General features: G+C 45.7%; 1 protein-coding gene across 2 annotated transcripts in view; it reads right to left on the reverse strand.

The window, feature by feature from the left end:
* The window catches only part of LOC143807719 (uncharacterized), a 345,126-nt gene that overhangs the window by 110,595 nt on the left and 207,646 nt on the right, over positions 1–26,885 (reverse strand). For both annotated transcript variants that reach the window (XM_077289578.1, XM_077289579.1), the window contains one exon: positions 5,442–5,591. In XM_077289578.1, the coding sequence (XP_077145693.1) occupies positions 5,442–5,591 (150 nt within the window). The remainder of the gene's footprint in view (positions 1–5,441; positions 5,592–26,885) is intronic.

The raw sequence follows: 26,885 nt of genomic DNA on the forward strand, positions 1-26,885 counted from the left end.
CAATACACACTGGAGTTAACATCATGTCGATTCTGCCAGCTGCAATGGCCTTGAGCCAAAGACGCCTCAGCAAGCGGAACAGACATCAGCTGGGGTTTACTAACCCCACTGTCACTAACCCCAGGTTACTAGGGCAGGCGTCAGTCAGACGCCCCCCCTCGTAACCCTGTACGGTAAGGGTATGTTCACACGATCCTGATTTCAATCCTTTTTTTTCAGGACAAAAACCGCAGCTCTTGGCAGAAAACGCAGGTGCGTTTTTGATGCGGTTTTTAGTGCGGTTTTTTATGCAGTTTTCTCTGCAGATTGTCTGTGTTTGACACAAATAAAGCTTTAACTGCAGTGGGGGAAAAAAAAAAAGAAATGATGTCATTTCCTTGTCCAACCCTTTTCTTCTTCCATCCTCCATTTTGGGACTAAACACCAAAATGAGTGGACGTGTTTTGAATGACAGCGCTCCGCAGAGTGCTGAGCGTAGGCCAGATCACAGCCCGCGGATCCAGCTCTATCCAGCTATTTAAGTCTACGTTCACATTTGCGGTCTGCGCCGCAGCGTCGGGCGCCGCATGCGTCATGCGCCCCTATATTTAACATGGGGGCGCATGGACATGCGTCGCACTTGCGTTTTGCGCCGCATGCGTCACTGCAGCGCACGCATCCGGCCGCAGAGGACGCAGCAAGTTGCATTTTTGCTGCGTCCAAAATCAATCAAAAAAAGGACGCATGCGGCGCACAACGCAAATGTGAACATAGCCTAAGTGCCACGTATTTAAGTGCCACGTATTTAAGTGCCACGTATTTCTTTGCCACGTATCACGTATTTCAGTGCCACGTATTTCAGTGCCACATATTTCAGTGCCACGTATTTCAGTGCCACGTATTTCAGTGCCACGTGCCACGTATTTCAGTGCCACGTGCCACGTATTTAAGTGCCACGTATCACGTATTTCAGTGCCACGTATTTCAGTGCCACGTGCCACGTATTTCAGTGCCACGTATTTCAGTGCCACGTATCACGTATTTCAGTGCCACGTATTTCAGTGCCACGTATTTCAGTGCCACGTGCCACGTATTTAAGTGCCACGTATCACGTATTTCAGTGTCACGTGCCACGTATTTCAGTGCCACGTATCACATATTTCAGTGCCACGTGCCACGTATCAAAGTGCCACGTGCCACGTATCAAAGTGCCACGTGCCACATATTTCAGTGCCACGTGCCACGTATCAAAGTGCCACGTGCCACGTATCAAAGTGCCACGTGCCACATATTTCAGTGCCACGTGCCACGTATTTAAGTGACACGTACCACGTATCAAAGTGCCACGTGCCACATATTTCAGTGCCACGTGCCACATATTTAAGTGACACGTATCACGTATAAGTGCCACGTGTCACGTATTTAATTGCCACATATTTAAGTGCCACGTATCAAGATTTTCCATGGAGAACAGACACATCCAGAGATATGTCTGCTCTCCACGGCTGCAGCAACACACTGACAGGAGCCATAGTTCCTGTCGGTGTGTCACTGCGCATGCGCGAGCGAGTTTACCGGCGGTCATTGACCCCGGCACTCTCGCTTAACGGCAGTGCTGCGTGGGAAAGTTCAACGCAGCTGTACTGCTGTTAACCGAGACGCCGGAGCCATTGAACTCCGGAACAGTACGCGATACACTGCTAGGAGCTTCGCTCCTGGCAGTGTAACGCCGGAGAGCAGGGGATCGGCGTGGGACACTCGTTTTATGGATTCTGCGGACAGGGAGTATGAATTTGGTTTATTATTTTTGGATTTTTTCCTGGAGGATCGAGGGCTTCGCCTACAAGTGTGCTGTTGGTGAGTATATACTCTATGTTATGTGTTGTATGTACTGTGTGTCATGTATGTGTATTGTGTGTAGGTGTTTTGTGTAACTTTACAATTGTGCTAAGTCGCCGGACACAGGGACAACTCTCCCATCCTAATACCGGATGGGAGTAGTAGTCCCATACGGCGACTTAGCACAATGGTGGCACTAGCGTCGCATGGGGACACACACACGCACACACACGCACACACACAGAAGGACTCCATGCTGCTTCACTGGGGGGCGGGGGCTTCCCTCTTCCTGTCCGACGTCACGTCCGGTCCTGGGTGTCAACCCCTCCGTACAAAGACGCCGACACCCAGGACAAAGGCGCTGTGTGTGGAAGGTAATATGGGGCCCTAGGGGGATACGCAGACACGCCGCTGCGTAAAGAATTGACATGTCAATTCTTTTTACGCCGGCGTGTTTGCAGACAAAAGCGCCGCGTTTTTTTGCGGTGTGTCTGAACGGCAAAGTGAATTTCTCATTCACTTTGCCGGCAGACGAAAATGACATTGCGCATTTTTGAAAAGCGCCCGCAAAATAGCGCTCAAAAATGCGCTATGTCTGAAAGTAGCCTAAATCTTTATAACACTTAAATCCAATTTGCATAATAATTTGGAACACAGTGTATGTATTCTATGTGTATATATCTATTCTATCTATTCTTTTCTAACCTGTCAATGTGATTTCACTGTACATGGCAGATGAATTGCCGGCTTTTGAAATGCGTTTGGTGTGTAAAAATCGGACAGCACTTGCATGGTCCAAATGCTGTGTGATTTCTTTCTCGCACCCTTTGGCTTTTATTGCGATCCGATTTCCAATCACAATCTCAGCATGCTGTGACTTTTTTCCAGTCCGATTGTGATCCGAGCTGGAAAAAAAACGCAGATGAACACACAATCATAGAATAACATTGATTTTTTATTGGATTGCATTCGTCCGATTTCATATCAAGTGGGAAAGAGCCCTTAGTGTGGAACACACGGACACACGTTGCAAAGATTGATTCAAGTTCTCCCCTTTTTATCTGGTTTCAGGTGTGGTTTTAATACTGCCTACACCTGGTACTTGCCACAGGTGAGTCTGAATGAGCATCACATGCTTGAAACAAAGTTGTTTACCCACAATTTTGGGAAGGTGCCAACAGTTTTGTCTGGACCATTTTTGGGGTTTTGTATGAAATTTAGCCAATTTACCTTTTTTCAGTTTTTTGTGTTGTCCCAATACACACAAATGAAATAAACATGTGTATAACAAAACTTGTGTAAATGCAATAATTTTCTGTGAGAAATACTTCATTTTCTGGAGCAATTTCAAGGGTGTCAACACTTTCAGCCATGACTGTTTCAATAAACATTTAATACTTTTAGGTGATCTGTTTTGTGTGACATGTTTTTTTCTCTTAATCATTTTTTGTTTTGTTTATTGTATGCGGAGGTACAGTAGCTAATCCTAGTTGGCATCTGTTCATATTAGCTTGGATGTGCCAGTTAGTATTTTTGTCATGCTTCTTTCTCTTATGACCCGCCACTCCCACCTACAGTCATGGCCAAAAGTATTGACACCCCTGCAATTCTGTCAGATAATACTCAGTTTCTTCCTGAAAATGATTGCAAACACAAATTCTTTGGCATTATTATCTTCATTTAATTTGTCTTAAATGAAAAAACACAAAAGAGAATGAAGCAAAAAGCAAAACATTGATAATTTCACACAAAACTCCAAAAATGGGCCAGACAAAAGTATTGGCACCCTCAGCCTATTACTTGGTTGCAGAACCTTTAGCCAAAATAACTGCGACCAACCGCTTCCGGTAACCGTCAAAGAGTTTCTTACAATGCTCTGCTGGAATTTTAGACCATTCTTCTTTGCCAAACTGCTCCAGGACCCTGATATTTGAAGGGTGACTTCTCCAAACTGCCATTCTTAGATCTCTCCACAGGTGTTCTATGGGATTCAGGTCTGGACTCATTGCTGGCCACCTTAGAAGTCTCCAGTGCTTTCTCTCAAACCATTTTCTAGTGCTTTTTGAAGTGTGTTTTGGGTCATTGTCCTGCTGGAAGACCCATGACCTCTGAGGGAGACCCAGCTTTCTCACACTGGGCCCTACATTATGCTGCAAAATTTGTTGGTAGTCTTCAGACGTCATAATGCTTCCTCACAATTTGGTTTCTCAAGTCCTCAGACAGTTCTTTGGTCTTCTTTCTTTTCTCCATGCTCAATGTGGTACACACAAGGACACAGGACAGAGGTTGAGTCAACTTTGATCCATTTCAACTGGCTGCAAGTGTGATTTAGTTATTGCCAACACCTGTTAGGTGCCACAGGTAAGTTACAGGTGCTGTTAATTACGCAAATTAGAGAAGCATCACATGATTTTTCAAACGGTGCCAATACTTTTGTCCACCCCCTTTTTTATGTTTGGTGTGGAATTATATCCAATTTGGCTTTAGGACAATTCTTTTTGTGTTTTTTCATTTAAGACAAATTAAATGAAGGTAATAATACCAAATAATTTGTGTTTGCAATCATTTTCAGGAAGAAACTGAGTAATATCTGACAGAATTGCAGGGGTGTCAATACTTTTGGCCATGACTGTATCAGTTGTTCCCATTGTCGGCCAGATATGAGCAGTTGCGCAGAGGAGCAGCTCCATCAATTGTATAATAGGCCGCAGCATCTGTCTTGTTCCTATTGGCATATTAAAGGGATTGTCCAGTACTTTCTGTTGAGGGCCAATTCTTAGGATGGACATCAATAAGAAATCAGTGGGTATGTGACACCCGGCATCCCCGCCGAAGAGTTGTTCCCGGTGTCAGCTGTAAGTAATCAGTTGCAGAACTAAACTACACAGCTCAGAGAAATGTATTGTAGCTGTGACCGTATACTGCAGATCCATGCCTATTCAGTGGAAATCAGCAGATTTACAGTGTCCAGCCATGGCCAAAATACAGTTGAAGGAGCTGTGCTGTGCAGCTCTGCAACCAGCACTGTGAACAACTGGAAATCCCCATCCGATCTCATATTGATGACCTATCCTAAAGACTAAAGTACTGAGCAACCTCTCTAAGCTACATTCTAAAAGTGCTTATGATTGGTACAGTATATAGGAAAAGGAAATACAGCGAGATAAACACATACAGTGAGTACGGAAAGTATTCAGACCCTTTAAATTTTTCACTCTTTGTTTCATTGCAGCCATTTGGTAAATTCAGAAAAGTTCATTTTTTTCTCATTAATGTACACTCTGCACCCCATCTTGACTGGAATAAAAACAGAAAAGTAGAAATTTTTGTAAATTTAATAAAAAAGAAAAACTCTGGGGTGCAGAGTGTACATTTAATGAGAAAAAATGAACTTTTTTGAATTCACCAAATGGCTGCAATGAAACAAAAAGTAAAAAATGTAAAGGGGTCTGAATACTTTCTGTACCCACTGTAGGTAGATTAATAGGATTCTTTTCTAACAATACCCTTTCTCTTCTGCTAGACTGCAGCATTTGCCTACAACATTTGTCTAAAAGAAGCATATTTCACATTACAAACATGCTAATAAAGTGATATGTCTGATGTTTCCATCATGTACATACCTGCTCTTTCTGGTACAGATTCTGCTGCTCTTGTTGAAGTAGATTTTCATAAAACATGGAGTATGATTCAAAGTTACTCTGCTCTCTTGCCATTATGGCACAAGCCAGCAATGTCAGGCAACTTTCTAAATGTTCCTGTCTGAATGTAATCTAGAATTATAGTAGCAAATATTTAGCAAAGGAATAGTGAGAGTTGAGTCTGTCTCCAGAGTATACAAATACAGTAATATCTATGCAGATATACAGTAGTGTTAAAAATAATAGCAGTGTGTTCAAAAACATGAGTTAATCACTAAATTTTTATACTAGTTTTTATTTTCGTGCATTGAGAACATTGCACACTTTTATAATTCAAAACATGAAGAGAAATGTATTTAATTTTTAACTACTTTAACCCCTTCACCCCCAAGGGTGGTTTGCACGTTAATGACCGGGCCAATTTTTACAATTCTGACCACTGTCCCTTTATGAGGTTATAACTCTGGAACGCTTCAACGGATCTTGGCGATTCAGACATTGTTTTCTCGTGACATATTGTACTTCATGATAGTGGTAAAATTTATTTGATATAACTTGCGTTTATTTGTGAAAAAAACGAATATTTGGCGAAAATTTTGAAAATTTCGCAATTTTCCAACTTTGAATTTTTATGCCCTTAAATCACAGACATATGTCACGCAAAATACTTAATAAGTAACATTTCCCACATGTCTACTTTACATCAGCACAATTTTGGAACCAAAATTTTTTTTTGTGACGGAGTTAAAAGGGTTAAAAGTTGACCAGCAATTTCTCATTTTTACAACACCATTTTTTTTTAGGGACCACATCTCATTTGAAGTCATTTTGAGGGGTCTATATGATAGAAAATACCCAAGTGTGACACCATTCTAAAAACTGCACCCCTCAAGGTACTCAAAACCACTTTCAAAAAGTTTATTAACCCTTCAGGTGTTTCACAGGAATTTTTGGAATGTTTAAATAAAAATAAACATTTAACTTTTTTTCACACAAAATTTATTTCAGCTCCAATTTGTTTTATTTTACCAAGGGTAACAGGAGAAAATAGACCCCAAAATTTGTTGTACAATTTGTCCTGAGTACGCTGATACCCCATATGTGGGGGTAAACCACTGTTTGGGCGCATGGCAGAGCTCGGAAGGAAAGGAGCGCCATTTGACTTTTCAATGCAAAATTGACTGGAATTGAGATGGGACGCCATGTTGCATTTGGAGAGCCCCTGATGTGCCTAAACATTGAAACCTCCCACAAGTGACACCATTTTGGAAAGTAGACCCCTTAAGGAACTTATCTAGATGTGTGTTGAGCACTTTGACCCAACAAGTGCTTCACAGAAGTTTATAATGCAGAGCCGTAAAAATAAAAAATCATATTTTTTCACAAAAATGATCTTTTCGCCCCCAATTTTTTATTTTCCCAAGGGTAAGAGAAGAAAATGGACCCAAAAAATTGTTGTGCAATTTGTCCTGAGTACGCTGATACCCCATATGTGGGTGTAAACCATTGTTTGGGCGCAGGGCAGAGCTCGGAAGGGAAGGAGCGCCATTTGACTTTTCAATGCAAAATTGACTGGAATTGAGATGGGACGCCATGTTGCGTTTGGAGAGCCCCTGATGTGCCTAAACATTGAAACCCTGTACAAGTGACACCATTTTGGAAAGTAGACCCCTTAAGGAACTTATCTAGATGTGTGTTGAGCACTTTGACCCAACAAGTGCTTCACAGAAGTTTATAATGCAGAGCCGTAAAAATAAAAAATCATATTTTTTCACAAAAATGATCTTTTCGCCCCCATTTTTTTATTTCCCCAAGGGTAAGAGAAGAAATTAGACCACAAAAGTTGTTGTGCAATTTGTCCTGAGTACGACGATACCCCATATGTGGGGGTAAACTACTGTTTGGGCGCATAGCAGAGCTCGGAAGGGAAGGAGCGCTATTTTACTTTTCAATGCAAAATTGACTGGAATTAAGATGGGATGCCATGTTGCGTTTGGAGAGCCCCTGATGTGCCTAAACATTAAAAACCCCCACAAGTGACACCATTTTGGAAAGTAGACCCCCTAAGGAACTTATCTAGATGTGTTTTGATAGCTTTGAACCCCCAAGTGTTTCACTACAGTTTATAACGCAGAGCCGTGAAAATAAAAATTCTTTTTTTTTCACAAAAATGATTTTTAACCCCCAGTTTTGTATTTTCACAAGGGTATCAGGATAAATTGGACCCCAAAAGTTGTTGTCCAATTTGTCCTGAGTACGCTGATACCCCATATGTGGGGGGGGGAACCACTGTTTGGGCGCATGACAGAGCTCGGAAGGGAAGGAGCGCCATTTGGAATGCAGACTTAAATGGATTGGTCTGCAGGCGTCACGTTGCATTTGCAGAGCCCCTGATGTACCCAAACAGTATAAACCCCCCACAAGTGACCCCATATTGGAAACTAGACCCCCCAAGGAACTTATCTAGATGTGTTGTGAGAACTTTGAACCCCCAAGTGTTTCACTACAGTTTATAACGCAGAGCCGTGAAAATAAACATTCTTTTTATTTTCACAAAAATGATTTTTAGCCCCCAGTTTTGTATTTTCACAAGGGTATCAGGATAAATTGGACCCCAAAAGTTGTTGTCCAATTTGTCCTGAGTACGCTGATACCCCATATGTGGGGGGGGAACCACTGTTTGGGCGCATGACAGAGCTCGGAAGGGAAGGAGCGCCATTTGGAATGCAGACTTAAATGGATTGGTCTGCAGGTGTCACGTTGCATTTGCAGAGCCCCTGATGTACCCAAACAGTACAAACCCCCCACAAGTGACCCCATATTGGAAACTAGACCCCCCAAGGAACTTATCTAGATGTGTTGTGAGAACTTTGAACCCCCAAGTGTTTCACTACAGTTTATAACGCAGAGCCGTGAAAATAAAAATTCTTTTTTTTTTTCACAAAAATGATTTTTAGCCCCCAGTTTTGTATTTTCACAAGGGTATCAGGATAAATTGGACCCCAAAAGTTGTTGTCCAATTTGTCCTGAGTACGCTGATACCCCATATGTGGGGGGGAGCCACTGTTTGGGCGCATGACAGAGCTCGGAAGGGAAGGAGCGCCATTTGGAATGCAGACTTAAATGGATTGGTCTGCAGGCGTCACGTTGCATTTGCAGAGCCCCTGATGTACCCAAACAGTACAAACCCCCCACAAGTGACCCCATATCGGAAACTAGACCCCCCAAGGAACTTATCTAGATGTGTTGTGAGAACTTTGAACCCCCAAGTGTTTCACTACAGTTTACAACGCAGAGCCGTGAAAATAAAAAATCCTTTTTTTCCCACAAAACTTATCTTTTGGCCCCCAGTTTTGTATTTTCCCAAGGGTAGCAGGAGAACTTGGACCCCAAAAGATGATGTCCAATTTGTCCTGAGTACGCTGATACCCCATATGTTGGGGTAAACCCCTGTTTGGGCACACGGGAGAGCTCTGAAGGGAAGGAGCACTGTTTTCCTTTTTCAACGCAGAATTGGCTGGAATTCAGATCGGATGCCATGTCCCGTTTGGAGAGCCCCTGATGTGCCTAAACAGTGGAAACCCCCAATTATAACTGAAACCCTAATCCAAACACACCCCTTACCCTAATCCCAACAGTAACCCTAACCACTCCTCTAACCCAGACACACCCAACCCTATTCCCAACCGTAAATGTAATCCAAACCCTAACCCTATCTTTAGCCCCAACCCTAACTGTAGCCCTAACCCTAGCCCCAACCCTAGCCCTAACCCTAGCCCTAACCCTAGCAATAACCCTAGCCCTAACACTAGCCCTAACCCTAGCCCTAACCCTAGCCCCAACCCTAGCCCTAACCCTAGCCCCAACCCTAGCCCTAGCCCTAACCCTAGCCCCAACCCTAACCCTAGCCCCAACCCTAGCCCTAACCCTAACCCTAGCCCTAACCCTAACCCTTGCCCTAACCCTAGCCCTAACCCTAGCCCTAACTCTAGCCCTAACTCTAGCCCTAACTCTAGTCCTAACCCTAACCCTAATGGGAAAATGGAAATAAATACATTTTTTAATTTTTCCCTAACTAAGGGGGTGATGAACGGGGGTTTGATTTACTTTTATAGCGGGTTTTTTAGCGGATTTTTATGATTGGCAGCCGTCACACACTGAAAGACGCTTTTCATTGCAAAAAATATTTTTTGCATTACCACATTTTGAGAGCTGTAATTTTTCCATATTTGAGTCCACAGAGTCATGTGAGATCTTGTTTTTTGTGGGACGAGTTGACGTTTTTATTGGTAACATTTTCGGACACGTGACATTTTTTGATCACTTTTTATTCCGATTTTTGTGAGGCAGAGTGATCAAAAACCAGCTATTCATGAATTTCTTTTGGGGGAGGCGTTTATACCGTTCCGCGTTTGGTAAAATTGATAAAGCAGTTTTATTCGTCGGGTCAGTACGATTACAGCGATATCTCATTTATATCTTTTTTTTATGTTTTGGCGCTTTTATACGATAAAAACTATTTTATAGAAAAAATAATTATTTTGGTATCGCTTTATTCTCAGGACTATAACTTTTTTATTTTTTTGCTGATGATGCTGTATGGCAGCTCGTTTTTTGCGGGACAAGATGACGTTTTCAGCGGTACCATGGTTATTTATATCAGTCTTTTTGATCGCGTGTTATTCCACTTTTTGTTCGGCGGTATGATAATAAAGCGTTGTTTTTTGCCTCGTTTTTTTTTTTTTTTCTTACGGTGTTTACTGAAGGGGTTAACTAGTGGGGCAGTTTTATAGGTTGGGTCGTTACGGACGCGGCGATACTAAATATGTGTACTTTTATTGTTTTTTTTATTTTATTTAGCAAAAGAAATGTATTTATGGGAATAATATTTTTTTTTTTTTTCTTTATTTAGGATATTTTTTTTATTTTTTTTTTTACACATGTGGGGAATTTTTTTTTCTACTTTTTTACTTTGTCCCAGGGGGGGACATCACAGATCATTGATCTGGCAGTGTGCACAGCACCCTGCCAGATCTGCGATCTGCTGTGCAGGGCTGCAGGCTTACCAAGTGTCTGCTCTGAGCAGACACTCGGTAAGCCACCTCCCTCCCTGCAGGACCCGGATGCCGCGGCCATCTTGGATCCGGGACCTGCGGCGAGGAGGGAGGTAGGAGACCCTCGGAGCAACGCGATCACATCGCGTTGTTCCGGGGGTCTCCGGGAAGCCCGCAGGGAGCCCACTCCCTGCGCGATGCTTCCCTATACCGCCGGTACACCGCGATCATGTTTGATCGCGGTGTGCCGGGGGTTAATGTGCCGGGGGCGGTCCATGACCGCTCCTGGCACATAGTGCCGGATGTCAGCTGCGATATGCAGCTGACACCCGGCCGCGATCGGCCGCGCTCCCCCCGTGCGTATGACGTACTATCCCGTCGGTGGTCATACGGGCCCACCCCACCTCGACGGGATAGTACGTCAGATGTCAGGAAGGGGTTAAAGAAAATAAGAAAAAATGATCATTGGGCTGTTCTAAAAAATAGCAGTGTCTGCATTTGCCTTTTCAAACTCACAATATATACCGTATACACTCGAGTATAAGCCGACCCGAGTATAAGCTGACCCCGCTAATTTTGCCACAAAAAACTGGGAAAACTTAATGACTCGAGTATAAGCCTAGGGTGGAAAATGCAGCAGCTACTGGTAAATTTCAAAAATAAAAATAGATACCAATAAAAGTAAAATTAATTGAGACATCAGTACTATTTTAAGTGTTTTTGAATATCCATATTGAATCAGGAGCCAGCCCCATATAATGCTCCATACAGTTTATGATGGGTTCCATAAGATGCTCCATATTAAAATGTGCCCCATATAATGCTGCACAAATGTTGATTATGACCCCATAAGATGCTCCATACAGACATTTGCCCCGTATAATGCTCCACAAATGTGGATTATCGCCCCATAAGATGCCCCATAAGATGCCCCATACAGATATTTGCCCCCATATCATGCTGCACATGGCCACATAAAATGCCCCATACAGATATTTGCCCCAATATCATGCTGCACATGGCCACATAAGATGCCCCATACAGATATTTGCCCCCATATCATGCAGCACATGGCCACATAAGATGCCCCATACAGATATTTGCCCCCATATAACGCTGCACATGGCCACATAAGATGCTCCATACAGATATTTGCCCCATATGCTGTTGCTGCGATTAAAAAAATAAAAAAATTACATACTTACCTCTCCAGCCCCCGGCACTTGCTATAGTCACCTCCTCCCCGTTCCACCGCTGACCGCCGCTGTGTCTTCCCATCCTCTGCACCGACGTTCAGGAAGAGGGCGGCGCGCACTAATCACATCACCGGGCCCTCTGACCTGAGCGTCACTGCGGAAGACACAGCGGCGCCGAAGGTGGAATGAGGAGCAGGTGAATATCGCGCACTGCCCCCGTCATACTCACCTGCTCCTGGCGCCGTTGCTGCACGTCTGTTCCCCGGCGCCGCATTTTCTTTCTGCAGTGAGCGGTCACCGTTACCGCTCATTACAGTAATGAATAGGCGGCTCCACCCCTATGGGAGGTGGAGCTGCATATTCATTACTGTAATGAGCGGTACCATGTGACCGCTCACTACAGGAAGAAACTGCAGCGTCGGGAAGCATGGACCTGCAGGGACCGCGCCAGGAGCAGGTGAGTATTATTAGACAGCCCCCCCTCTCCCCCTCCCCTGTCGACCCCTGGGTATGATTCGAGTATAAGCCAAGAGGGGGACTTTCAGCCCAAAAAAGTGGGCTGAAAATCTCGGCTTATACTCGAGTATATACGGTACTATTTTTTGGTGAATTTAGCATTTCTGTACATCACTAACCTAATATTTAGTTGTATACTGTGAGACAGTGTCTGGCATTGTTGTAAATGGCCGGTATGTGTCGCAGAGGAGCAGGTGCTCTGTGCTTTAAGCCTGAAATGTTGCTCTGGGACCTGTAGTTCCACGAGCCTTGTTTTTGTTTATAAAGGGGTCTTACTGTTAGGACTGGCAGGACGCACCAAATATAAATAAGAAGCGATATAAGATGCGTTCGCATTCCGGGGTCCACCGTGCAGAAAAGACACCTGCTGCTCAGTAATGACGGACTATATGGAGGTATTAAGAGAAGACACACACGGGTTAGCTTCACCCGGTATGAAGGAAGTGAACCCTGTTGTGTCACAGGGCCCACGATACCGCACAGAGAGCGCAAGCAAGGAATCACAGAACTCTGCCCCAAGGCTCAGGGTAAGAGTCCCTCTAGACCTCTTACGCTTGACACCGCTACAGTGGTGTCAGGAGTAAACTAAACTTAAATAGACTTAGTGCACTGGGTGCACGCAGCGCCGCTCTGGCGGACACCACTAACCGCCCTAACTAGGGACTGGAAAGTGCACTAGTTGCGCATGGTGCGGCACTGGCTAATGCTGCTAACAGACGCCATAAGATCGTGCCTTATGCTGGATGGCACTAACTGGCGCTAGACAGCTCCAACATTCGCGAACATTCATCAACACTAGAAATGGGTATGATTCGGAGCTTTCACCAGAACAGGCATACATCCACACACACAGGATAACTGGTTTATACTAGCGCATGGCCGTGCGGCCATGCAAACCTTGTATAGCTGTAGCTCTCCAGGACCTTCCTAGTGGTCCAATAGGAGCCGCTACAGGAACAGAGCATGTGACCCCCGACCTCCAATGAGAGTTCGACCTGTGGGCATGCTCAGTAGGGGGGAAAAGCAGGATATAGTCCCTGGAATGTCTGCTCGCCACTGATCAGTGCTAGCTACAAGGGCTGAGCCTGGAAAAGCAGTAGTAACCAAGCGCACAGTATCAGCTTGAGCCAGACGCTGGGATCAACGTCTCTGCTGAGCAGCTTCCACTGCAGCTGGAGGAGAATGGGAGACTGCAGCGGACATAGTTCGAGATTCCCCCTGTGCAGCACCGGGAACTCGACACTTAACATTACCCCCCCTCCTAGGGCCCCCATCCTTGGGCCTCGCTATGCTCGTAGGCAGCAATGAGCTGCCCGAATGTACTCAACATGACCCTTCCAATCCACCAAATAGAATTTTTTGCCACGTACCATCTTACACCCATGATAGCGTTCACCTCGTAATCATCCATGGACGAACCTGATGTCCCGGCAGATGACTCAGAAAACCGGGACATGTGAACGGGCTTTAAAAGGGAGACATGAAAGGTGTGGAGGAAGGGCCAGATGGTAGACCACAGGGTTAACCTGTTCCAGCACCTTGAAGGGGCCTAAGTAGTGAGGCGCAAACTATGTGGACTCAACTCGCAGCCTGATATTATGGGCGGAGAGCCACACTAAGCCGCCAGGAGCAAAGGTCGGAGCAGGGCGCCGATGTGCATCAGCGGAGACCCTTATTCTCTCCTTGGAGGCCAGGATGGCATCCTGTCTGCGGTCCCAAATGTCACGTGCCTCCACAGCCCAGTCTGCCACCCTGGAGTCAGTGGAAGACACGGGCATGGGCACCGGAATCCGTGGATGCTGGCCGTAGTTAAGGAAGAATGGGGTCTGCCCAGTGGAGTCGGCTACGGCATTGTTCAGCGCGAACTCCACCCACGGTAGCAAGGATGCCCAGTCATCCTGCTTGGCTGAATCAAATGTCATAGGTATGTGACCAGGGTCTGGTTGGCCCTCTCTACCAACCCATTCGTCTCGGGATGGTATGCTGAAGAGAGATTCAGCTCGATGCTGAGAAGACGACAAAGCTCTCTCCAGAACAGAGAAGCAAACTGGGGACCCCGGTCACTGACAATTTTGCCTGGCATACCGTGTAGGCGGAAAATGTGTTTAATAAACTGCGCCGCCAAGGCCCGTGCAGAAGGTAGCCGTGGAAGAGGCACCAAGTGCACCATTTTGGAAAAGTGGTCGGTGACTACCCAATTAATGGTGCAGCTGCGGGACTTGAGTAGGCCCACCACGAAGTCCATTCTGACCATTTCCCAGGGCCTGTCCGCCACCGGCAGGGGGTAAAGTAACCCAGCAGGCCATTGCCGAGGGTACTTAGTCTTGGCGCAGGAGACACACGCTCAAATATAGTCTCCGACATCACGGGCCATATGTGGCCACCTCAACGTCCTTGCCCGGAGCTCAGATATCCTCTTAGTCCAAAAATGTCCACCCAACCTAGAGGAGTGGGCCCAAGAGAGAACCTCCGTTCGCAAATTAGGTCGAACGAAAGTCTTGCCTGGAGGCACAGACTCTACAAAACCAGAGCCACAGTTCTCAGGCTATCAGAAGGGACAATAAGCCGAGGCTCCTCCTCCTCCTCTGATGACACTAAGGAGCGGGAGAGAGCATCGGCATGAGTATTCTTCTCTCCGGAGAGAAAATGGAGGGTGAAGTGGAACCGGGAGAAGAACAGGGACCATCTGGCCTCGCGAGAGTTTAGCCGCTGGGCGATTTGTAAATATGCTAAAATTTTGTGGTCTGTGAATACTTGGAAGGGATAGTGAACCCCCTCCAGGAGGTGTCTCCACTCCAAAAAGGCCAACTTCATGGCTAGCAACTCCCTGTCTCCGATGGAATAATTCCTCTCTGCCGCTGAGAAGGTCTTGGAAAAGAAGAAGCAAGGGTGCTTCCGACCTTGAGCATCCTTCTGGAAGAGGACTGCTCCAGCACTGACAGAAGAGGCATCCACCTCCATGATAAATGGTTTATCAACATCGGGGCGATGTAAAATGGGAGCGCTAGCGAAGTGTGACTTGATAGAGAGGAAGGCCTTGGAGACCTCCTCCAACCACAATTTGGGATTAGCTCCCTTCTTGGTGAGGGCATCCAGGGGAGCTACCAAGGTTGAGAAGTGGGGAATGAACTGGCGATAAAAGTTGATGAACCCTATAAAGCACTGCACCACTTTGAGAGAATGGTGTTCCTGCCAGTCCATCACAGCCTGTAGCTTGGCTGGATCCATGGCCAGCCCCCGGGCGGAGATGATATAGCCCAAGAAAGGCAAGGACTCCTGCTCAAACACACACTTCTCCAACTTGGCATAGAGGGAGTTTGCCCGAAAGAGGTCGAAGACTTTGCAAACATCTCTCCGGTGGGAGTCTATATCTGGAGAGTAGATGAGAATATCATCCAAATAGACTACGACCGAGGTGGTGAGCATTTCCCGGAAGATATCGTTCACAAAGTCTTAGAAAACAGCAGGAGCATTACAGAGCCCGAATGCCATCTTTCATTCGTCCCCCTCACGGATGCGAATCAGGTTGTAAACACCCCGCAGATCAAGCTTAGTAAATACCCTCGCCCCCCTGCAACCTATCGAAGAGCTCAGATATAAGTGGCAGAGGGTACTAATTCTTAACGGTTATGGCATTAAGACCCCTGTAGTCTATGCAGGGATGTAATTCTCCGTTCTTCTGCACGAAGAAGAACTCACCCCCTGCGGGTGACACTGACTTCCTAATGAACCCACTTGCCAGATTCTCCTGGATGTACTGAGACATTGCCTCCGTCTCTGGGAGAGATAACGGGTAGACTCGACCCCGTGGAGGCTCAGCACCAGGCAAGAGGTCAATAGGACAGTCATGGGGCAGTGAGGCGGAAGAGTCTCCGCAGCCCTCTTGGAGAACATGTCCGCATAGGGCCAATAGTGCTTGGGGAGAGAGGAAAGATCTGCGGGTACATCAGTAGTTGCAACCTGAACGCACTCGCTCTGACATCTACCCTCACAAGATTCACTCCATCCGAAGATTCTCCCTGTGGACCACTCAATATGAGGGGAGTGATACCGTAGCCAAGGTATCCCTAACAGCACCTCATCAATTGCCTCGGGAATGACAAGTAAGGAGATAATCTCCTGATGGGATGGCGACATAGAAAGAGTAAATGGGATGGTCTCATGTGTTATCTGTGAGGGCAGTGTCAAGTCAACCCATTCACCACTCGTACGGTCACTGGTTTGGCGAGCATCACCAGAGGTATTGCGTGCCGTTGAGTGAAGGCAGAAGACATGAAGTTGCCCTCTGCCCCAGAATCCACGCAAAGCTCTACAGAATGAGTGGATGGGCCTATGGTAAATGTCCCCTTGAAGGACAATTTGGAGGAAAACTTCGCCGTGTCTAGTGTACCTCCTCCTACAACCACTAGACACTGATGTTTTCCCACCGCTGGGGACATTTTCTGGCATAATGTCTTGACTGCTGGAAGACAGGATAGACCTTGAGTGCACGAATGGTACGGGACTTAGACCCCGCTCGTGTCACCTCCATGGTCTCATGTGGCTCAGACACCTGGACCGCAGATTCTTGAGGTTTGGTGGAGATGGGAGCCAGCCGAAACCTCTGCCTACACTGGGCTCGCTCCAACCTTCGCTCGTTATAACAAAGGTCAATGCGGGTAGATATTGCTATTAGCTCTTCCAGTGTGGCAGGAATTTCCCTAGTGGCCAAGGCATCCTTCACATGGTCAGCTAGTCCCCTCCAGAATACAAGGATGAGGACTTTATCTGGCCACTCCAGCTCAGATGCCAAAGTCTGGAAGTGGACAGCAAAATGGCTGACCATGGACGAACCCTGTGTCAATGTCAGCAGTTGGAGCGCCGTATCATGGGTGACACGAGATCCCAAAAAGACCTGCTTCAGAGTGCTCAAGACATGATCGTCGCGCTCCCACAGCGGCGTAGCCTACTCCAACGCCCTGTCCGACAGGAGGGATATAATAAATCCAACCTTAGCCCGCTCCGTGGGAAAAAAGTGCTGCCAGGAGCTCAAGATGTATAGCACACTGGCTCACGAATCCCCTACACAGCTTACTGTCACCAGCAAACTTGTCTGGCAACGGGAGACGGGATAATGTCGGAGCAGGGGTGGCAGTGGACAAACTAGTTGCAGCCACGCTAGCAGCCTGAACAGCAACTGCGGTAACATCTACAGCTGAGGTTGTGTGCTCGAGAGCCGCCAACCTGCCCTCCAGCTGCTGGATGTACTGCTGTAGTCGCTGTTCGTCCGCCATTACTAGCCAGACCCTGGCGCTAGTATAATGTTAGGACTGGCGAAACGCACCAAATATAAATAAGAGACGATATAAGATGCGTTCACAGTCCGGGGTCCACCGTGCAGAAAAGACACCTGCTGCACGGTAATGATGGACTATATGGTGCATAACAGACTGGTGTCTTATTATGTTCATGGATGTAATGAAACGCACTGTACCCTATCCAGCTTATGCTGTGTTTAAATAAACGGGATGGTCTGTTTAAGTGAGAAACTGTTCCTGTGTGCCTTAATCCTGTTGCCAAGCGAGTGTCCCCCAATACATACAGTGAGAGCTGCACTACAGTACCCACAGTTTTTTTTTTAGAACTGCTGCACATCTATGTTGCATTGAGTCAACCAACTTCTGGCACCTGTCAGCTGTTATTCCAGCTCAGGAAGCTTTGACTACATTTCACAATTTTTTTTTACATTTGTTGGCCTTGCCTCATAAACGGCATTTTTTATGTCACCCCATAAGTGTTCTATCAGATTAAGGTCTGGGGATTGGGCTGGCCACTCCATAACCTCAATTTTGTTTGACTGGAATCAAGAATTTGCTTGTTTACTGGTGTATTTATGGTCGTTGTCTTGTTGAAACACCCACTTCAAGGGCATATCTTCATCAGCATAAGGCAACATGACTTCTTCAAGTATTTTAATATATGCAAACTGGTCCATGATCCCTGGTATGCGGTAAATAGGTCTGGCACCATAGTAAGAGAAATATACCCATATCATGATGCTTGCACCACCATCTTCACTGTCTTCAGAGTGTACTGTGGCTTGAATGCAGAGTTTGGAGGGTCGTCTGGCTAACTGTTTGCGGCCCTTGGACCCAAAAAGAACAATTTTACTTTCATCAGTCCATAAAATGTTTCTCCATTTCTCTTTAGGCCAGTCGACGTGTTCTTTGGCAAATTGTATCTGCTTCAGTACATGTCTTTTTTTTAACAGTGGGGCTTTGCGGGGACTTCTTGCTAAGAGGTTGGCTTCACACGGTCATCTTCTAACTGTCACAGTACTCACAGGTTACTTAAGACTGTCTTTGATCATCCTGGAGCTGATCATTGGCTGAGTCTTTGCCATTCTGGCTATTCTTCCATCCATTTGAATGGTAGTCTTCCGTTTTCTTCCACGTCTCCCTCGTTTGGCTTTCCATTTGAAAGCATTGGAGATCATTTTAGTTGAACAGCCTATCATTGTCTGCACTTCTTTATAAGTTTTACCCTCACCAATCAACTGTTTAATCAAAGTACGCTAGAAATGCATGTACAACATGTCCTGGCTTCACCCTTAAATAAGGGCCACCTGATTCACACCTGTTTCTTCACAGAATGATTGACCTCACTAATTGAATTCCACACTGCTATTATTTTGAACACACTCCCTTTCAATTGATTATTCTAACACACAGACTCCGCAGATCATGAATGCGGAGTCTGTTGGTTTTCCTAAAATCTACTGCACCAAGTGGTAAATTGATATGTGGCAATATAATTTATACCAAAAACAGAAATTAATCTGGTTAGTCATATTGGACTGCTATTATTTTGAAGAATACTGTACTTCATACTATCCATAAATGTCAAACAACAATAGAAAAATAAAGATAGAAATGGACATTAATTAAAACTGGCGTACTTTATGCCAGTCTTAATAAAAAGTAAGCTGAACTTTGGAGTAATTTTAACATACATCATCATTGAATATCCAGTGATCTCTAAGGCTATATTCATACACAACATTTTTGCTGCAGCCAAAATCTGCTCTTTTCACAATAAAACGCACTTTTTCTGCACATATAGAACCAAAAGAAGTGCTGAAGACCCCTAAGAGAAAACAAGGGCCACCAGGGAAATATATATATGTTAAATTATACGTTTTTCTATGTGTGTATGTGTTTTTTCTGTTTTTTTCTATTTTTGGTATGTTTAGGGTTGTTCTGTCTCCGCCATCTAATTTGTTGCCTCCAATTATTTGTTTGCATAATCGCAGTTTCTCAGTATACAGTATTGATATATTCATGCCTTTATTCATCTGTAGTGCTTTGGCTCCCTCTAGCGGTCAGAGATATGTTGACTGTTCTATTTTTCTGCTATGTATTTTTTATGTCTGATCCTCCTTTGCAATGCATTATGGTAGCTCAGCCCACATTTCCCTCCAGTTTTCATTCACTTCCTCTAGTTTGCCTTCCAGGGAAGACGCTTACTCTTCATTCCCCTTGCGATTGCATTGCCGGTATGTCTTTATGTTTTTTCTCTAGATATTTCTGCTCTATATTAGCCTAGCTTAACCAGTTGCACTCCTAGTTCAGTTACTAGCCTTCTAAATGTAATGCATAATGTTTATCATGTGTAGTATGTATCGTTCTATACCATGTACTGATTCCATGTATATCATTGTTCACAGTTTCACCGCATCAATATACCACTACGTTTAATAAAGCACAGACTCAACCACAGTCTCCTTATTGGACCCCGGTATAGCGGTTTAGCTGACTGGATAGCTACAATGAGCCTGCCTCATTTAGTGAGGACAGAACAGTGAAATGGCAGCCATCCAACTAGTGGGATTCAAGTCACCGGCTACTCAGAGACTAAATACAGCTACAGCAATCTCTGCACAGCCAAGCACTTTCCCAAGACACCATGTCTCACAAATCGCATAGAACAAGATCTGTTACTTCCGTTTCCTCAAAGACAACATCCATCACCAGCGCGGTTGCCATTGCCCGCGCAAATGCTGAAGCCGCCAAAATACGAGCGAGCTTTGCTGACCAAGAGATGCAACTTAAATTAGAAAAAGCACGCCTAGATGATGAAGAGAGAAGGTCACGCTTAGAGAGAGCACGCATAGATCATGAGAGAGCCGATCAAGAGAGAAGGATGCAGTTAGAAAAGGCACGTGTGGATGCCGCCTTAGAAAGCCTAGCAGCAAAAAGGGAAGCTGCCGCAGCCCTCGCTGAAGCGGAATCGCTAGAAGCCGCGCAAAGCCCCAAGCTGCATAGCCAAAGCAGTACGTCAAGTCTGGAGTTTCCACTACAAGACACACCACAACGCACATCTCAGTATGTTAATGAACTTCCTGATCCAAACTATAACCCTGAACCAGCACCAGAACGAGAATACGACGTCTCCAGCGAAGTGAGCGAGAGTCACCACGAGGCTCAGCTCCAGGACAGAAACAAACTCGAAAACGTGAGACAAAACGACTCTGCTAATGACTACCTTGCCCCTCACCAGGTAACCAACGTGGATCACCCTGCTGACACACCGTACGTCAGACCGAAGCAATACGACACCGGCTGGCGCCACCCTGAGGACACTAACAGGTATGAACGCACCTCACATCACTATCAGGGCGATCCATCACCAGTGTACTCCACCGACAACCGGTTCACAACAGAATTTGCCAAGTTCTTCACACGACGTGAACTGGTTGCCAAGGGACTCATGAAATTCACTGACCAAGCTGAAGGTTACAGAGCTTGGAAAGCTTCCTTCCAAAATGTCATTAGAGACTTGGGGCTACAACACAGGGAAGAGATAGACCTGTTAGTCAAATACCTGGGAGGAGAGTCAGTCAAACACGCAGTAAGGATCAGAGACATTAATATAAACCGCCCTGAGACCGGCCTCAAAGAGATCTGGAAGAGGCTGGATGAGTGTTACGGCTCAGCAGAAGTAATAGAAAGAGCCTTGTTCAAAAGAATCGATGACTTTCCTAAAATTTCTAACAAAGGTCTCCAGAAACTTAGAGAGCTAAGCGACCTACTAAAGGAAGTCCAAGTTGCCAAATACGAGGACGACCTACAGGGACTTGCATTTCTCGACACAGCCAGAGGTGTTAACCCTATAGTCCAGAAGTTGCCCTACAATCTACAGGAGAGGTGGCTCACACATGGTTCCACGTACAAATACAAACACAGTGTTCCATTTCCCCCCTTCTCCGTTTTTGTAGACTTTATACACCAACAAGCGAGAATTAGAAACGATCCCAGCTTTGACTTTGCAATGCCATATGCCACACCGTCACCACCTGCAAATCCACGCAGAACATCTGTGGCAGTACACAAGACTTATGTTTCTTCTCCAGGTTCTAATTACAGGTCTGCTGGCTGCTCTCAATCAGAGACAAAGGTGCAGGACCCTGACAAGCAGTGCCCACTTCATCAGAAGCCTCATCCTCTCCTGAAATGCAGAGCCTTCAGAGGAAAATCTATGCCAGACCGCAGAAGCTTCCTGAAAGAGAACGGTATCTGCTACAAGTGCTGCTCGTCCACAACTCATCTCGCCAAGGACTGCAAGGTCAGTGTAAAATGCACAGAATGTGGCACCACAGACCATAACACTGCTCTACACCCTGGCCCGGCTCCATGGAGTGCACAAAACACGCCAGCTGACAGTGAGCATGGCGGGGAGGAAAGGAACACTGATACAGCTACGCCAGAGATCACTTCACAATGTACCGAGGTCTGCAAAGGGACAATAGACAGTAGGTCCTGTTCAAAAATATGCCTTGTCAGAGTATACCCAAAAGGCCATAGAGACCAGGCTGTAAGACTGTATGCTATCTTGGATGATCAAAGTAATCGATCCTTGGCTAGATCAACTTTCTTTGACCTATTCAACATCAAAGGGCCAAGCACTCCCTACTCATTAAAGACATGTGCAGGTACTGTGACAACAGCAGGCAGGAAAGCTACAGACTACCAAATCGAGTCATTAGACGGACAATTCTGCCTACCACTACCTACGATCATCGAATGTAACCAGATCCCAGACAACAGATCTGAAATCCCTACGCCAGATGTAGCAATCCATCACGCTCACTTAAAGCAAATAGCACACCTTATACCAGAACTCGACCATCAGGCCCAGATAATTCTGCTGTTGGGGAGAGATATCCTGCAGGTTCATAAAGTGAGACGTCATATCAATGGACTCCACAATGCTCCCTATGCCCAAAAGCTAGACCTAGGATGGGTCATAATTGGCAACGTATGCTTGGGACACATGCACGCCCCATCTTCTGTGACAAGCATGCTGACAAATACATTGGAGAAAGGACGACCATCTCTGTTTCAACCTTGTAACAATGAGTTCCATGTCAGGGAACTGCCACACAGCATCCAACTGCCCAATCATTTAATAGACTTTACTCACGACAGCAGTATAGTGTCGGGAAGCTATGAGGATCAGTTAGGGTGCACAGTCTTCCAGAGAACTAAACAGGACAACCAAGTGGCAATGTCGGTAGAGGACAAGTTGTTCTTAGAGGTAATGGACAAGGGACTCGTTAAAGATGAGACCAACAGCTGGGTCGCACCTCTTCCCTTCAAAACCCACAGACCACGTCTACCGAACAACAAAAATCAGGCATTACAACGTTTCTCCTCTCTCAAACGTAATCTGCAAAAGAAACCAGAGATGAAAGATCACTTTTTCTCCTTCATGTCAAAGATTTTTGAAAACTGTCACGCAGAACTAGCTCCCACTCTCAAAGACTCTGAAGAATGCTGGTTCCTACCCATGTTCGGAGTATACCACCCTAAGAAACCAGGCCAGATTAGAGTCGTGTTCGATTCCAGTGCCAAATTTAATGATGTCTCCCTAAATGACGTTCTACTAACAGGACCAGACCTCAATAACAAACTGCTGGGAGTACTTATGCGCTTCCGTAAGGATTCCATTGCCTTCATCGCTGACATCCAGCAAATGTTCCATTGTTTCCTTGTGAGAGAGAGAGACAGGAACTTCCTAAGATTCTTCTGGTACAGAGACAATGATCCTACTAAAGAAGTCACAGAGTACCGCATGAGAGTGCACATCTTCGGCAACAGTCCTTCCCCTGCCGTCGCCATTTACGGACTCAAAAGGTCAGCTCAGGAAGGAGAAGCAGAATACGGAGAAGATGTCAGAAGATTCATAGAAAAGGACTTTTATGTCGACGACTGTCTCAAAGCAATGCCTTCAATTGAGACTGCCATCAGTCTTCTCAGGAGAGCCCAGGACATGCTTGCCTGCTCGAACCTTAGGCTTCATAAAATAGCCTCAAACAGCCAAGAACTCATGGAAGCGTTCCCTTCTCAGGACCTATGTAATGGTCTCAGAGACCTGGACCTGGGGTCAGACCCCGCACCAATGCAACGCAGCCTTGGGCTTCTCTGGAATCTACAGTCAGACACTTTCACCTTTCAGGTCAACCAGGAAGAAAGGCCTTTCACACGTAGAGGCGTCCTGTCTACCATCAACAGTCTGTACGATCCCTTGGGTTTCGCAGCTCCTGTTACTATACAAGGCAAGGCCCTACTAAGAGACTTAACTAGGGAAACATCTGACTGGGATGCACCTCTGCCACCTGATAAGAGGATCCAGTGAGAAGAGTGGAAGAACTCGTTAGCGGCACTCTCCAACCTGAATGTCCCAAGACCATACGCCCCTGTGCCATCTACTGAAATACAAAGCCAAAGACTGTACGTATTTGCAGATGCTTCTGTCAAAGCGATTGCCGCTGTTGCCTACCTGAGAACTGTAGATTCCAAATGTCAGTGCCACATTGGTTTCATTATGGGAAAGGCCAAACTCGCACCACAACCAGAGCACACTATACCCAGGTTAGAGCTTTGTGCCGCAGTCCTAGCCATTGAGTTAGCAGAGTTCATCACATCCGAAATGGATATCGACCTGACACAGGCCAAGTTCTACTCGGACAGCAAAGTAGTCCTGGGATATATCCACAACGAAACCAGGCGATTCTACGTTTATGTCAATAACAGAGTGCTACGAATCAGGAGATCAGTTCATCCAAAGCAGTGGCATTACATACCCACAGACCAGAATCCTGCAGATCATGCAACTAGAGCAGTTGACGCAAGTCGACTAGGAAGCACAACGTGGCTGTCAGGACCAAAATTATTGCACATTGAGGAATGTTTTCCAGACACCTTTGAACTAGTAGGAGAGGACTCAGATGTTGAAATCCGCCCTCAGGTGTCTACACTTCATACAATGACCTCTGTCATCCAGCTTGGATCTTGCAGGTTCGACAGATTCTCAAGTTGGAAGTCACTTACTCGAGCTATTACCTGCCTGACTCATATAGCTCGCTCATTCAAGACCACCAGAACTTGTGGCACAGAAAAATGTAAAGGTTGGCATCTTTGTAAAAATACCTATGTTACCTCCGACTTAGAGTTCTCTAGAAATCACATCATCCTCACTGTTCAAAGAGAATCCTACTTTGCAGAAATCCAATGTCTTATAAACAAAGCTCCAATACCAGTGAGCAGCGTATTGAGAAAACTCGACCCATTCATCGACAACAGTGGCCTACTGAGAGTAGGAGGCCGACTCAAAGAAGCTGAGATGGGGTTTGTGGAGAAATTCCCTCTTATACTTCCCGGAAAATGTCATGTTGCCTACCTAATCGTACAACATTACCACAATCTGGTCAAGCACCAAGGAAGACTATTTACTGAAGGAGCCATCAGGTCTGCCGGTGTGTGGATCGTTGGTGCAAAGAGACTCATCAGTAGTGTCATCTACAAATGTATTACCTGCCGTAAGCTTCGTGGTTCGACTCAAACTCAAAAGATGGCTGACCTACCAGCAGATAGACTCAGCCCAGACCCTCCCTTTACCAGCGTTGGTCTCGATGTGTTCGGGCCTTGGTCAGTTGTTACACGTCGTACTAGAGGCGGCCAAGCCAATAGTAAACGTTGGGCAGTCATGTTCACTTGCATGTCAATCAGAGCCGTCCACATAGAGGTCATTGAGTCCCTCGACACGTCAAGCTTCATCAATGCCTTAAGACGCTTTATTGCCATCCGTGGTCCTATCAAGCACATACGCTCAGACAGAGGTACCAACTTCGTCGGTGCAGCAAAGGAATTGGGAATACCTTCAAATCTAGACTATAAGACTCTTGAGAGGTTCCTCAGTGACCAAAGTTGCACATGGTCATTCAACCCACCTCATTCTTCACATATGGGAGGATCTTGGGAGCGAATGATTGGTCTAGTACGGAGAATTCTTGACTCCACTCTTCTTCAAGAAGGGGCAGCGAGGCTCACCCATGAAAGCCTCATCACCTTCATGGCAGAAGCTGCAGCTATAATTAACGCAAGACCCCTGGTTCCAGTTCCTAACGACCCTGAGGAGCCCTTGTTATTGACTCCAGCTACTCTACTTACCCAGAAAACGGGACTGTCCAGTGCCCCTCCAGGAGGATTCGACGCTAAGGACCTCTACAAGCGCCAATGGAGACAGGTACAAAGTCTTGCAAATACTTTCTGGGACAGGTGGCGCAAACAATATTTGTCTACTCTGCAGCCACGTACGAAGTGGCAATCTACTAAACCTAATCTGAACGTAGGTGACCTTGTTCTTGTGAAGGACTGTCAAATTCACCGGAACCAGTGGCCACTTGGTCTAGTTACCGCAACGTTCCCCAGCAAGGATGGCAATGTCCGCAAAGTTGAACTAAGGATGACCAAAGGGAATGAACCTAAGACATTTTCCAGACCGGTATCTGAACTGGTCCTATTGTTGCCTTCGGAAGAAAGGAGTAGTGACATCCGTTGATGTCAGACGGGGAGTGTTCTGTCTCCGCCATCTAATTTGTTGCCTCCAATTATTTGTTTGCATAATCGCAGTTTCTCAGTATACAGTATTGATATATTCATGCCTTTATTCATCTGTAGTGCTTTGGCTCCCTCTAGCGGTCAGAGATATATTGACTGTTCTATTTTTCTGCTATGTATTTTTTATGTCTGATCCTCCTTTGCAATGCATTATGGTAGCTCAGCCCACATTTCCCTCCAGTTTTCATTCACTTCCTCTAGTTTGCCTTCCAGGGAAGACGCTTACTCTTCATTCCCCTTGCGATTGCATTGCCGGTATGTCTTTATGTTTTTTCTCTAGATATTTCTGCTCTATATTAGCCTAGCTTAACCAGTTGCACTCCTAGTTCAGTTACTAGCCTTCTAAATGTAATGCATAATGTTTATCATGTGTAGTATGTATCGTTCTATACCATGTACTGATTCCATGTATATCATTGTTAACAGTTTCACCGCATCAATATACCACTACGTTTAATAAAGCACAGACTCAACCACAGTCTCCTTATTGGACCCCGGTATAGCGGTTTAGCTGACTGGATAGCTACAATGAGCCTGCCTCATTTAGTGAGGACAGAACAAGGGTGTTATAGGGTCTTCAGGGCTACCGATGTGGAGCGGGGGTGCCATCATGTCAACAACTAGGGTGCCAACCTCCGCTGGTAGGCAGGGTGACTCTCAGGGCATTTTTAGGGAGAGAGCAGGCCCCCTTTTCTCTTTACATTTGGTTATTATACCTCC

Source organism: Ranitomeya variabilis, chromosome 2 (assembly GCF_051348905.1).
Source record: "Ranitomeya variabilis isolate aRanVar5 chromosome 2, aRanVar5.hap1, whole genome shotgun sequence".
Taxonomy (NCBI): Eukaryota; Metazoa; Chordata; class Amphibia; order Anura; family Dendrobatidae; genus Ranitomeya; species Ranitomeya variabilis.